This window comes from Notechis scutatus, chromosome Z, assembly GCF_049901735.1.
Source record: "Notechis scutatus isolate UNSWTSFEM ecotype Mainland chromosome Z, rNotScu1.2, whole genome shotgun sequence".
NCBI lineage: Eukaryota > Metazoa > Chordata > Lepidosauria > Squamata > Elapidae > Notechis > Notechis scutatus.
The window spans coordinates 82,390,128-82,402,469 of record NC_142025.1 but is presented as its reverse complement, the minus strand read 5'-3'; the positions used below and the strand labels follow the sequence as shown (position 1 = coordinate 82,402,469).

The 12,342-nt window shown below is 40.1% G+C and overlaps 1 protein-coding gene across 1 annotated transcript; it reads left to right on the top strand.

The window, feature by feature from the left end:
• Positions 1-2,408: 2,408 nt before the first annotated feature.
• LOC113424689 (uncharacterized) lies at positions 2,409-11,302 on the top strand. Its single transcript, XM_087947333.1, is given in 4 exon segments — positions 2,409-2,666; positions 4,833-7,322; positions 7,503-8,830; positions 11,158-11,302. Coding segments are annotated over 4 exon segments (4,221 nt in total).
• The last annotated feature ends 1,040 nt before the right edge of the window (positions 11,303-12,342 follow it).

The window sequence follows — 12,342 nt, the reverse complement described above, 5'->3', positions numbered from 1 at the left end:
ATCAATACAGAAGAAGTAATGTATGAGATTTCTCTGCAACATAGTTTTAAATGATATAATGTCAAGAGACAATTAATAAGTCAGTCTATTGAGGGTTCTATTCATCCAGGACTGTTCTTATATATATAGTTCTTCTATATACTGTTCTTCTTCATATATATTGATCCCTAATTCAAATTAATTTAAACATTTATTTTATTTTTAATAAACTAATGCAATGCCTTAAAGTAGACAATTAAGTAATATTGTCATGGATTGTTAATATTAAGAGAGTTTGCTCTAGAGTCTTTCCAAGTTTTATTTATATAGCTATACCTCTTTTTAGCTTAAAAAGTTAGTAGTGAGCTTTTCCTTTTCCTTTCCTCTTCTTTTCTTTTCTTGTCTGGTATTGCAGTAATTACAAATTCTGCTATTTTAAAACTAAATTTAGAATAATATAATTCATAAGCTGGTATTTCTCTTGTTAGTTCTATAATGTTTTTCCAATGACTTTTTAAAATTTTCCATTATGCCGATTTATACCTCTGAAGCAGGGGTGGGATTCTACAGGTTCACACCTATTCGCTAGAACTGGTTGTTAACATTCTAAGCAGTTCGGAGAACTGGTTGTTAGAAGAAATTACTGGCCTAATCCTGTAAGGAAGGCAGGAAGGAAACATTCTGGTGTTGCTTACAGAAATTGCCTCTCTGTTAACCCTTTTTACATTCTTGGCAGGACTAGACTTCCTGTCGCAGGAACTTCTCTGGAGTTTTTTTCTCCTCCTTTGCTGATACTTTGCTTGTGTGGAGTGACCATTCAAAGTTACAATGGCACTGAAAAAAGTGACTTATGAACATTTTTCACACTTACAACTGGTGCAGCATCCCCACAGTCATGAGAGGCCAGGCGAGGAGATGCGTGCCTCGATGTGAGTGATATTGAGTTGGCCACGCCCAGCCAATAACATGACTACCAAGCCAGGTCCACCCAGTCACATGATCACCAAACCATGTCCACCAACCAAGCCACACCCACAGAACCAGTTGTTAAAAAATTTGAATCCCACCCCTGCTCTGAAGTCCTTGGTATCTGATAAAGATGAGATTGCCTAGCAAGCTCTGAAAATGCCTGTGTCTTATATATTTCAGCATTAATATTATTGGGCCTGATCACTTCAAATCTTCTTCAGAGTTGTCTGAGCCGGACCTGGAGCTAGACCACCATGAGGTAATTCACTAAAGAATCTAGCTTTTACAGTATTTTCCTCCAAATTGGAAATGAGCAGGTCATGAAGTCACTACAATTGGGGAAAAAATGGTGATAATGTCTGTTGCTGCCTTTTATACTTAAAACCTATAGCAATAGCTTATAGATGACTGCTTTCTGCTTTTTATATTTAAAAAGCACAGCAACATCTATTTCAATAATGTTTCTTTTTAAAGTTTTAAAGTTGATACTATTGATAAACTGATCCCCAAATGGTTCTGCCAACAAGTTACTTTCACTAGAAAATCATTTTTTTCCCTCTTCTGCCTAGCTAAGTAGTGGTTTCTATGATATGAGAAAAGGGAAGAGAAACATAAATGTACCGTATTTGCCGGCGTATAAGACAACTTTTTGCCCGAAAAACATGCCTCCAAGTGGGGGTCGTCTTATACGCCGGTATATCCACTGCCGGCTTTCGGATGCTTGTTGGACGCAGCGAAGCGCCTCTGGCTTCCTGGATCCCCTGCGTCGCTTCCGCTTCATCCCGCTCGCCTCGCTCCGCCCGAGGCTGCAGCCTTCCTGCTCTTCCCACGGCCCCTGGCACTCTGCCCTGCCGCTGCAGCCCCGGGGATTTCTGGAGGGCGTTTCCGGTGGTGGTGGGGGGTCGTCTTATACGCCGGGTCGTCTTATACGCCGGCAAATACGGTAAGCCCTCCTTTGGAATAATTATTTCTTTATTACCTTTTACCCTCTTCAATATTTTATTTCCTGTTATGGGGATAGAAACATGGTTCCCAAATTTGGGAGGTGCACAAGGATGAATGCATGTTTGCTAAACTCCGGGCTGTTCTGCTCTTTATCATCTGTCATCCCCCTCCCTCTTTCCCATCAAATACACACACAGCTTTATTGATCTTCCATTCTCTCCTCCCTCCTTCCAGCCTTTGATGGCAGGATGCCTATAAGACACCAAGCCACACCAGGCAAAGCTGATAGCCGTGTAGTGGTCCATGCAGTTGGTAGCTCTGAGGGCACAGGATGAAATGGGCCATTTTGGTTAACATATCTACCATGACCAAAATAATGGTGTCTTCTTTAGACAATGACAATTCACTGATGAAATTAATAGAGACAGATGCCCACAGTCTCTATGACATGGGCAAAGGCTGCAGCAATCCAGGGGGAGCACCTGTGATGTTTTTGGCTTGCCTATACTGTATGCATGAGGCCACATATCTGTGGAGGTCATATCGCAGCCACCACCACCAAAAAGTCTGGAAAACTAGATGGAGTGTCTGCAGAAGGTCCAGATTGCAGTAGTTGGTCCAGACCTTGTTCTAATGCCAGATACCCTCCAAATAATGCCAAGTCTCAAAGGCTGCCTTCACTGCCAACAGCTCCTTATCCCAGGTGGTATAGTTCTTTTCCACCGGAGACAACTTCTGACAATAGTAGGCACAAAGGAACAGGTTATCTGAGGGTACATAGGCCTGCAATAGAACAGCCCCTATGGCAACATCTGATGATCTGTCTGCACCACAAAAGGCCTCACTGGATCTGGATGCTTCAGGATAGGGTCCGAGGTGAAGGTGGCTTTTACAGCATAAAAGGTATCCCGCTTCACCTTTTATTTTTTATTTTGATTTTATTTGGTTTGTCAATTGCTTACAAGATAATAGGTATAAGTAAAAACATAGTTATGAATACATGGATACATATAAGAATTTTTTTTAAAAAAATAGGACAGGGACAGTAGGTGCACTTATGCATGCCATAATTATGCACACCTTATTAATTATCAATTATACCATAATTATTAATTAATTGTTAATTATATTAATTATAATTATTAAAATATGTCAATTATTAATTATGCCATTATCATTAATTTATTAATTATATTAATTGTTAATTATGCCATCATTGTTAATTTATTAATTATATTAATTGTATTAATTATTAAATATAGTAATTATGCCATAATTATGCACACCTTGCCCCAGTGGACTTTCACCCCCCTTCCAAAACACATTGCATGAACCTGTGATAGTACTTCATAAAACACAGAAGCCATTGTACACCCTTCACCCAGCGTAGGGGCTGCCACGGCTGCAGCACCTCCAGTTTTGCGACGTTCATTGCTAAGCTCTTAGGGGAGATATGATGGCTGAGGCATTCAATGGTTGTTTGTGCGAAGTGTCATTTTGAAGTGTACATCAAAAACAAACAAGCGTCCTCAACAAGTATACCTTCCCCCAGCAACTGGTTGTATCACCCTTCTCCAGCTATTCCTTGAAAGGAGGGACAAGACTGTTTCCTCACATCAGCCTTGCTGACCTTCTCTGTGCCTCTCTCCACTCTGCTCTCCTCACCCATGGATTGGGTGGGGAAGGGATCTGTTCCTTGTTGGAAGTGATCTGGAGCCTGTCATTCTCTGCCGGTTCTCTGCAGCTGCTCTTCTCCTGCAAGCAGCTCTCTATGCAGTCAACTGTCCCCGCTCCCTGCCAAACGGCCAGACAGCCCTGGGACTGCCTCATCTTCAGCCCTTGGACTCTGCACTCATTTGGAGAGGATCATGTCTTCCACATTGTATGGTCCCAGTTCCAATGCCACCTCCTCCTCCTAATCGGGATCTAATGAAGCCATGTCAATTGCTGTTTGTTGTTAATGATTCTTTTCTCATACGAGTTTTAGATTTTTAAAATGTGTTTCTTATTTTAATATTGCAGGATGTCCAGAATCATTTATTTGAGATAGGCTCTTATATAAAATTATGAAACATAAACACACATACATGCATACGCACACAAAAATACATACATACGGAGGGCGGAGCTCGCGTCGCGGCGGTATAGCATGCAGTCTTTAAGCTCTAAGATCGCTGCTGATATCTCCGTTGCAGGACGGTCCCAGTGGACCTAAACCATCCCGTAGAGATGGTTACTGAGGAGGACACATCCTGCTGATGCAAGGGACATCGCAAAATCCCTGGTAGATCCAGGAGAAGCTCTTTTTTCCCACAGCGGAGAGGCAGCCATAATGAAAATTAGAATATCTCGTAGAAAATGATGAAAAAATATTTTAGTCAAATGAATGTTTAATAATTGATATTACATAAGCACAAGCTAGATTGATAAGGTGAGAATTTATATAACTTGTGAGTAATGGTTAAAAAAAAAGGATAGCCCAAAAGATTGTAACCAACTGACACACTGTATGTATATAATTGAAAGAGGGTTTTATGTTTTTATGTTTTGTTTATATGTTTGTTGTAAAAAAAAAAAACTTTGTTTAAAAAAAATGCATATATACCTTGGCATCATCCAAAGAAGGTAAGAAATTGTAGTTTGGTATTATCACAAAGAGTTTCCTGAGAAAAATTAGACCGAATCAAACCGAATTAAGAACTAGCATACACAAATACTAGATTTCTACTTATTAATGTGAATTAGCAGTTCAGTGCAGCTAGAACAAAACAATCCTATTTATTTAATTTAATGTTCCTTCCCCTTGGGTAGCCCTGTAAAAACTCAAGCAGTACATAGTATTCCAGATTTTTGACTCTTACAAGCAAAAAATAATCTTTTTCAACTCCAAAAGATAACTGTAACTTTCAATGCAAGATAACCATGCTTTCTCCAAATAGGAGGAAGATGATTTGTATATTGAAGCTGAGGTACAGACATCTAATGTGGAAATTCCAGAAGGAAACAGATGGCGGTGGTCACGACTACATAAAGAAGTTGAGTTGCAAACTTCCGTTATTTCAGTACCCGTTGTAGAAGCAGAGTCATCACCTGAGGCTGATGTTCAGATCCAGAGTTCATTTTCAAGCATACCTACAGAAGCTAATGCTCATGAACAAACTTCATTTGTCTCCCTGCGGAGCCCAACCCCAGTTGATACTGATGCCCAAATCCAAAGTTCATTTGCAGAATTAAGAAGACTCTGTGAGGCTGAAGCTCATGTGCAAAGATTGCTGCATTCTTTAGCAGAAGAAAATAAAGCCCAGGTGCAAACATCTTTTTTGTCATTACATGGAGAAATGGAAGCTCAGGTGCAAACTTCGCTGATAGCATTACCTGAAGAAAAGGAGGCCCAGATGCAAACATCACTACTGTCTTTACCTGATGAAAAGGAGACCCAGGTGCAAACATCACTGCTGTCTTTACCTGAAGAAAAAGAGGCCCAGGTGCAAACATCACTGCTGTCTTTACCTGAAGAAAAGGAGGCCCAGGTGCAAACATCACTGCTGTCATTACCTGAAATAATGGAGGCTCAGGTGCAAACATCACTATTGTCACTACCTGAAGAAAAGGAAGTTGAGGTGCAAACCTCATTTACTTCTTTATCAGATAAGGAGCCTGAAGAATTTTTGACAGAGTATATTCACACCCAACCTTTGTATCGAGAATTGTTAGAGAAGATTGCATCTTTGCCAATATTAGTTGAGGCTAAAGTGCAGACTTCACCTACTGATTTCTGCATTCCTTCACAGACAGACATGCAAGTACAGACTTCATTTTCAGACTATATGTTAGAAAAGAAGGATGTATCCTCTATTGAGAAGGAGCTCCAGAGTAAGTTGTCATTTCCCCAGTCATTACTGGTGAAACCAAGCAACTTATACCCGGCATATATTAATGCTGAAGTACAGACTTTACCTGTGGAGGCACCTCCTGGGAATGATTGGCGTGCTGCTCGGTTGAATGCTGAAGCCCAGGTTCAGACCTCATTTACTTCAGTAATAGAGTCACCATCAGAGCTTGAATTAGAAAAAGAAGAGTGGGGAGCTCCTTTGCTCAATGAAAATAAATCTCCCCCATTTCAATTGACTGAAACTTCTGCACAAACATCTGACACTTTGATTCGGCAGTGGGACAAGTGGCGTTTATTACATCCACAAGCTAGTGCACAGGTCCAAACCTCAGCTGTTGAATTGTTAAAGAATCTTTCTTTACTATCACAGATTGAGACCATGGAATCACTTTCTGATGCTGAATTTCTAAAGGCAATTTCTTCACTATCAGTGGCGGAACCCCTGTTGCAAAAGTCAAGTCATGAATTAATGCGGAAGGCTTCCTCTTGGTCAGATATTGAAACCCAAGACAGAATTTTCAGTGATGAGCATTTGGAGAAGCGTCCCTTTTCAGCACAAGAGTTACCAACCTCAGAATATGAATCTACAACACCATTTTCTTCTTCATCATTCAAAAAAGAAGCTCAAGTGCAAACATCTGATTTAGAACTAATAAAAAAGCTCTCTTCTTTGTCACAGACCAGACTCCAGGAGCAGGACTCCTCTTTGTCCTTGATTGAGGCTGAGAATGAAAACCAAGAGATAACAGAAGGAAAGGAGTACCTTATTACCCCACAAGTAATAGAAGCTCAGATCCGCAAGTGGTATCAGGAGCTTCCAGAAGTTCAAACATCAGCTTCTCAGACTCCTCTCCAAAAAGACCATCTTTGGTCTCCAGCAGTTGACAGTGAGGTACAAACATCATATGTTGAAATACCATTTGGAAATAGGTGGCGGGAGTCACGCCTGCAGGCTGAAACTGAAGCTCAGACTTCAGGACTTGAATTAACTACAGAAGAAATAGAATCTCTTTTTCCAAAACAATCGGAATCTCGGAGACAAGCCTCCTTGCTTGAAATATGGCAAGCAAGAGACTTGGCTGATGCCAAGATGCATACTTCAGTATCAGACTTACCCAAAACAGTGGAATTTCCTCCTCCATTAGTAGTTGATAGTGAGGCACAAACATCACTGTTAGACATCTGGAAAGTAAAAGAACAAATGGATGCTCAAGTGCAAACTTCTGCAAGTGAATTGTCAAAGCAAGGAATTACATCTTCTGCAGAACAGGTAGACAATTCAGCTCAGACTTCTTTTATTGATATATGGAAAGCCAAAGAATTGGTTAACATGCAGCAGCAGACATCTGACACTAAGTTAGAGGAGGCAAAAATGGAGCATTCTCACCAGTTGAAAGCTGATTTTGAAATGCAGACATCTTTGACAGATATATGGAGGAAAAAAGAACAACTGGACACCCAAGCACAAACTTCCTTTATTGATATACTAGAGGGAAAGGAAGAACCGTCTCTTGTCTCTCAGACTGGTGATGCTCAAGTGCAAACATCAGATATTGATATTCCTTCAGATTTGTATGTTGACTTTCAGCAGGAGACTTCATTTGAACTAGAAGAGCCAGCCCTACCATCACAAATGGATATCCTGCCACAAGCCTCTCTACTTGACCTATGGAAAGCAAAAGAAGAGTCTCATCTAGCATCACAGATGGATGCTCAGATGCAGACCTCAGATACTGAGATGCCTCAGGAGGATTTGTGGCATCCATCTCATAGGTATGCTGATTTTCAGCAACAAACTTCACTTGAAGTAGAAGAGGCAAAAATTGAAGCACCACAAATGGACACCCAAATACAAACCTCTCTCCTTGACATATGGAAAACAAAGGAACTGAATCATGCACAACAGCAAACATCTTTGATTGATTTGCCAGGATCCACAGAAAAAATTTCTTTCCCCTCTGAATCTGAGATTGAAGTTCAGCCATCCCTGGTTGTAAAGGCAGAACCTCTTCCTCCAGGACAAGTCACTACCCAGGTGCAAACCTCCTCCCTCGATATATGGAAGACAAAAAATCTAACAGATACTGAAATTCAAACTTCCCTATCCTATTTGACACCAACTACTGAGATGTTTCCTGTCTCACAACAGATTGAAAGCTCAAAGCAATCATCTACTCCTGAAATATTGAGAGTGACAGAGCCAATGGAAGACCAAATAAAAACCTATATGACTGAATCTCCAGATATCAGTGCTCAAATATCCCTGCCTGATATGCATGCTCCAGAGGACCTTCCTAATGCCCAGAAACAATCTCCTGAGAGCCCTCTACTAAGCTCCCCATCATTCATAGATGAATCATCCACCCAGTTACATATGGATGCATCTCATGCTCTTTCACACACAGAGGTGTCTTCTCCTCTATTGCATATGGAGGTGCCTCTTGCTACATCATACATGGAGGTATCTCCGGCTCCTTTACACACAGATGTATCTCCTGCACCTTTGAGCATTGAAGAGTTTCCTACTGTGTCACACATAACTGAGTCTCCCTTTCTTCCATGCATAGCAGAGTCTCGGGTTTCGTCACAAACTTCCAGTCCAAGGAGACCATCAACTCCTGCATCAGGATTCACAAAAACTGAGACTTTCCGCCTAGAACACAGTAGGGCTCTGGTGCAAAAATCATTGCTTGAGTTATGGACCATGAGAGAGGAAGCAGTGCTCCAAATGCAAAGTACCAATTTTGGCCTGTCCTTTGAGGAAGATTTGAGATTATTTCCAAAGTTAGTAGAGAGTCCAATGAAATGTGCAGATGTTAAAATACAAGATAGGGAAAAGTTAGATCAAATTTCCAGAGTGGAAAGGAAACCAAAAACTCCTCTATTTACTGAAGCTCAAGTTCAGACCTCATATGTCGAGATACCACGAGGAAAGAAATGGCGTTCATCTCGCATATGTACAGAGGCACAGGTGCAAACCTCTTCACATGAAATCCATGTGAAAAACAGGATCCCACCTATATGTGATCATATAGCAGCTAAAAGGTAAGGAAAGGGAGACTGTTCTACTACAGCTTTATGCCATATATTACATTTTTTTACCTTTTTCTAGGACTAACAGATAAATAGATGAACAGAAGCCGTAGTGTAGCTTGATTAAGTTATTTGAGACTGCAGATAAAGGATTTAATGTTAAGGGCTCCTTTGTAAAAATTACTCTCAGTGCACATCAAGCTAAAGATAAATATTTTAGATATACTTTCTTCTGACATTTTTGTTTTGAATGTGCAGACAATTTTATATAAGATGTAGAAGACTATATAGACCATATATAGGACTATATATGGCATTGGATTTTCCTTCATTGTGCTTTGACTTTAGAGAAATTAAGGAGTTTGGAACTGGGGAGGAAAGTAGAGTATTAGACCTGTATTTGAAAACCTCATCACTCAATTAAGGACAACATTCAGTGATCCAGAATTCTTTCCTATCCACCAAAACCATAGAGAGTCAGGTGCACTGAAGGCCTCAGACTAGAAACTGGGAAACTGTACTCTCTAGTTCCACCTTTAAGCACATGGGGCCAGCTGAGTGACCTTTGGTCAGTCACTCTCTCTCTCTCTCAGTCTTAGGAAGGAAGTAATGGCAAGCCACTTCTGAAAAACCTTGCCAAAAATACTGCAGGAGCTTGTCCAGGCAGTCTCCAAGAATAGGACTTGACTGAAGACAATTTTATATAAACTGTAGAAGAATATATAGGAAAGTCGGGGTCCTTACATTTTATATGGCATTTGATTCCCCACCCCCACCCCCGCCGCCGCCCATTCAGTCAAGTCCTATTCTTGGAGATTGCCTGGACAAGCTCCTGTGCCTAAGGTGGAACTAGAGAGTACAGTTTCCCAGTTTCTAGTCTGATGCTTTCAGTACACCTAACTCTCGATGGTCTTGGTGGATAGGAAAGAATTCTGGATCACTTAATGTAGCCCTTAATTGAGTGAGGAGGTTTCCAAATACAGGTCTAATACTCTACTTTCCTATTCAGTTTCAAACTCCTTAATTTCTCTGAAGTCAAAGCACAGTGAGGAAAAACACATATCCCTTTATCTTCTGGAGAAAAATAATAATCTTCCCAGTAACTCTGTATTACTGTGCGGTTGGGATATCATTTGTCTTCAGAAGTCTCATGAGAATGTTGATGACCACTGTCAGCTGTTAAGTAGATTGTATGATCCCTGATTCCCTTTTCTGCAGTCTTAATTTATACAACCAAGAATCATATTCAAATATTGATCAATGCTACATGTTGATATAACAAAAAAATACCGTGAAAAATTCCTGTGAGGTTGTTTTCTCCATTCATATGTTAGGGCTGATCCAACATTTCATAGTTCATAGTCACTAGATCAGAATAATGGATAATTTGGAATTTAATTCAGGTCTTTCTGGCCACAGTCTAGTATTTATTAATTCTATGGGCTATTTAATAAGTCTGCTGAATTATTTTTGAAGAAATCCAGTTATCTCAATAATGAAGGATACTAAAAATGCTAAGAAAGCATATTCTAGTTTTAATTATTGATATGTTTTTTGAAGCTAAAGCAATAGAATAATATTTATACCTAACTAAATATGCAATATGGAATCCATCGATGCAAGTTAAACAACATAATAAACTGGATACACTTCTGTGGCTCTTTAAGCCATTAAAGTTAATTTATTATGTACTTATTTTTATTTATTAAATTTTTACACCACCCTTCTCATTTAAATGAACAGTTTACAACATTAATAACACAAATTAATTATAGCACAAATAACGCAAGTAACACAAGTAACTGTCAAGTTGTGGAAATCAGGAGATTCAGGCAGTTTAAACGAGAATAAATATTTTTTACAAGCTTAGGCTGTCTATAAGTCTCTGATATGGTCAAAGGAAATGAGCATAAGAAGGTGGGCCAGACTTAGATCTCTTGTGGGGGTGCAGGACCTCAGGAGTTATGGTCATCTCCTACAGTAACATTACAACAGAGTTACTTGTGTTACTATTTGATACTCATTTTAGAGGGATCCAAGAACAATAATGTAATCTATACTCAGACTGATAATTTATTCTTAAGAGTTCCAAGCAGTATGATAAATCAGGTGCTTACATTATATGTAGGAAAGTTTTGTTCAGAAACAGGTTTGTTGAGTGGGGTGGTGTTTCAAAACAGACAAAACTTGTTTGATTGAAGATAAGAAATGAACATAGAATATAGAAAATAGATTCACTCTTAATCTAATTTTAGATTTACTATGCAGTGTTTTTTTCATTCTAAGACATGAGGGGGACTAAACATTTTCTTTTTTTTCCCCCATTTCTGGAACAGCAGAGTACCTAAAGGACCAAGGCGAGCAGCACCACTGTCTGTGCACTTACACATAAAGATGGCTCCAAAGCATTGACCTAACAGTGAAAAAAATAGGAGAATACTTGGATTTAAAGAAATAAAAGATTACAAAATACCACAAACATAAGCAGTGATTATGTCTGTAGGTGTGAGATTATACCAAAAATAAAACAACAGACTGTGATAATCAGAGTCCAGGATTTATTGATATTGCAATATCGGCCCCCTTTAGCATTCAGACTGCAGTGTGAGAGAAAGGAGACACCCCTATCCAGTAAATACAACCTTATATTGGATTATCACAGTTAAATGATTACATAACACTTCCTGTTTTTCACACATAGCAGTTACAGAGAATCTCATAGGAAAGTTCTGGGTATTTTTCATAACTCCCCCCATGCATCCCTGGAAATTCCCCATTTTCTTCACTTCACCACTTATCCTCCACGTCAGCCTTCATCTTCAGCGACCATTTTCAGTGACCAGAACTGTCTCCTGGTTAAATTAAGGGTTTTTAGGAATCTAAAGCGGCCAGCCAGCCTGGAGTCATGGCTGCGTTGTAGGACTTGGAGCATCAGGCTGGCAGAGATATATAATTTGGACCCTTTCCAGGCTAGGGACATCACTTAGGGTCAGGGTGTCCTTGTCACCAAACCACTGGGAAGGCAGACTGATATAATTTAAGTGCTGATATAATTTAATTTCCATCCTGGCATTTAGCTTGGCCTCTGGTGGTGATCAGAGGTTTTTGTGATCAGTCCAAATCTCAAATGGCATTTTGCTCCCCTCCAGGAAGTGCTGCCATGAGAGGAGAGCTCATCTAACTGTGTAGACTTCCTTCTCCCACACTGCCCACTGTCTCTCAGTGTCTGTGAGTTTTTTTGGACATTTATATGCAGGGTCAGAGCTGGCCCTGGGGATTTTGTTGCAAGAGTGCCACTGCTATGGCCATGTCACTAGCATTTGCTTGGATGTCAAATGGCCATTCGGGGTTGGGGTGCTGAAGGATGGGTTCTTCTGCTAAGAGTCTCTTCAGTTTTTCGAATGCTTGCTGGCAATCCAAGGACCAAGCCAGTGGTTGGCTCAGCTGTGGCTTTGGAGAGCTCTGTCAGGGGCAAGGCAACCTCGGCAAAGGCTGGAATGAACTGTCTGTAAAAGTTGGTGAAC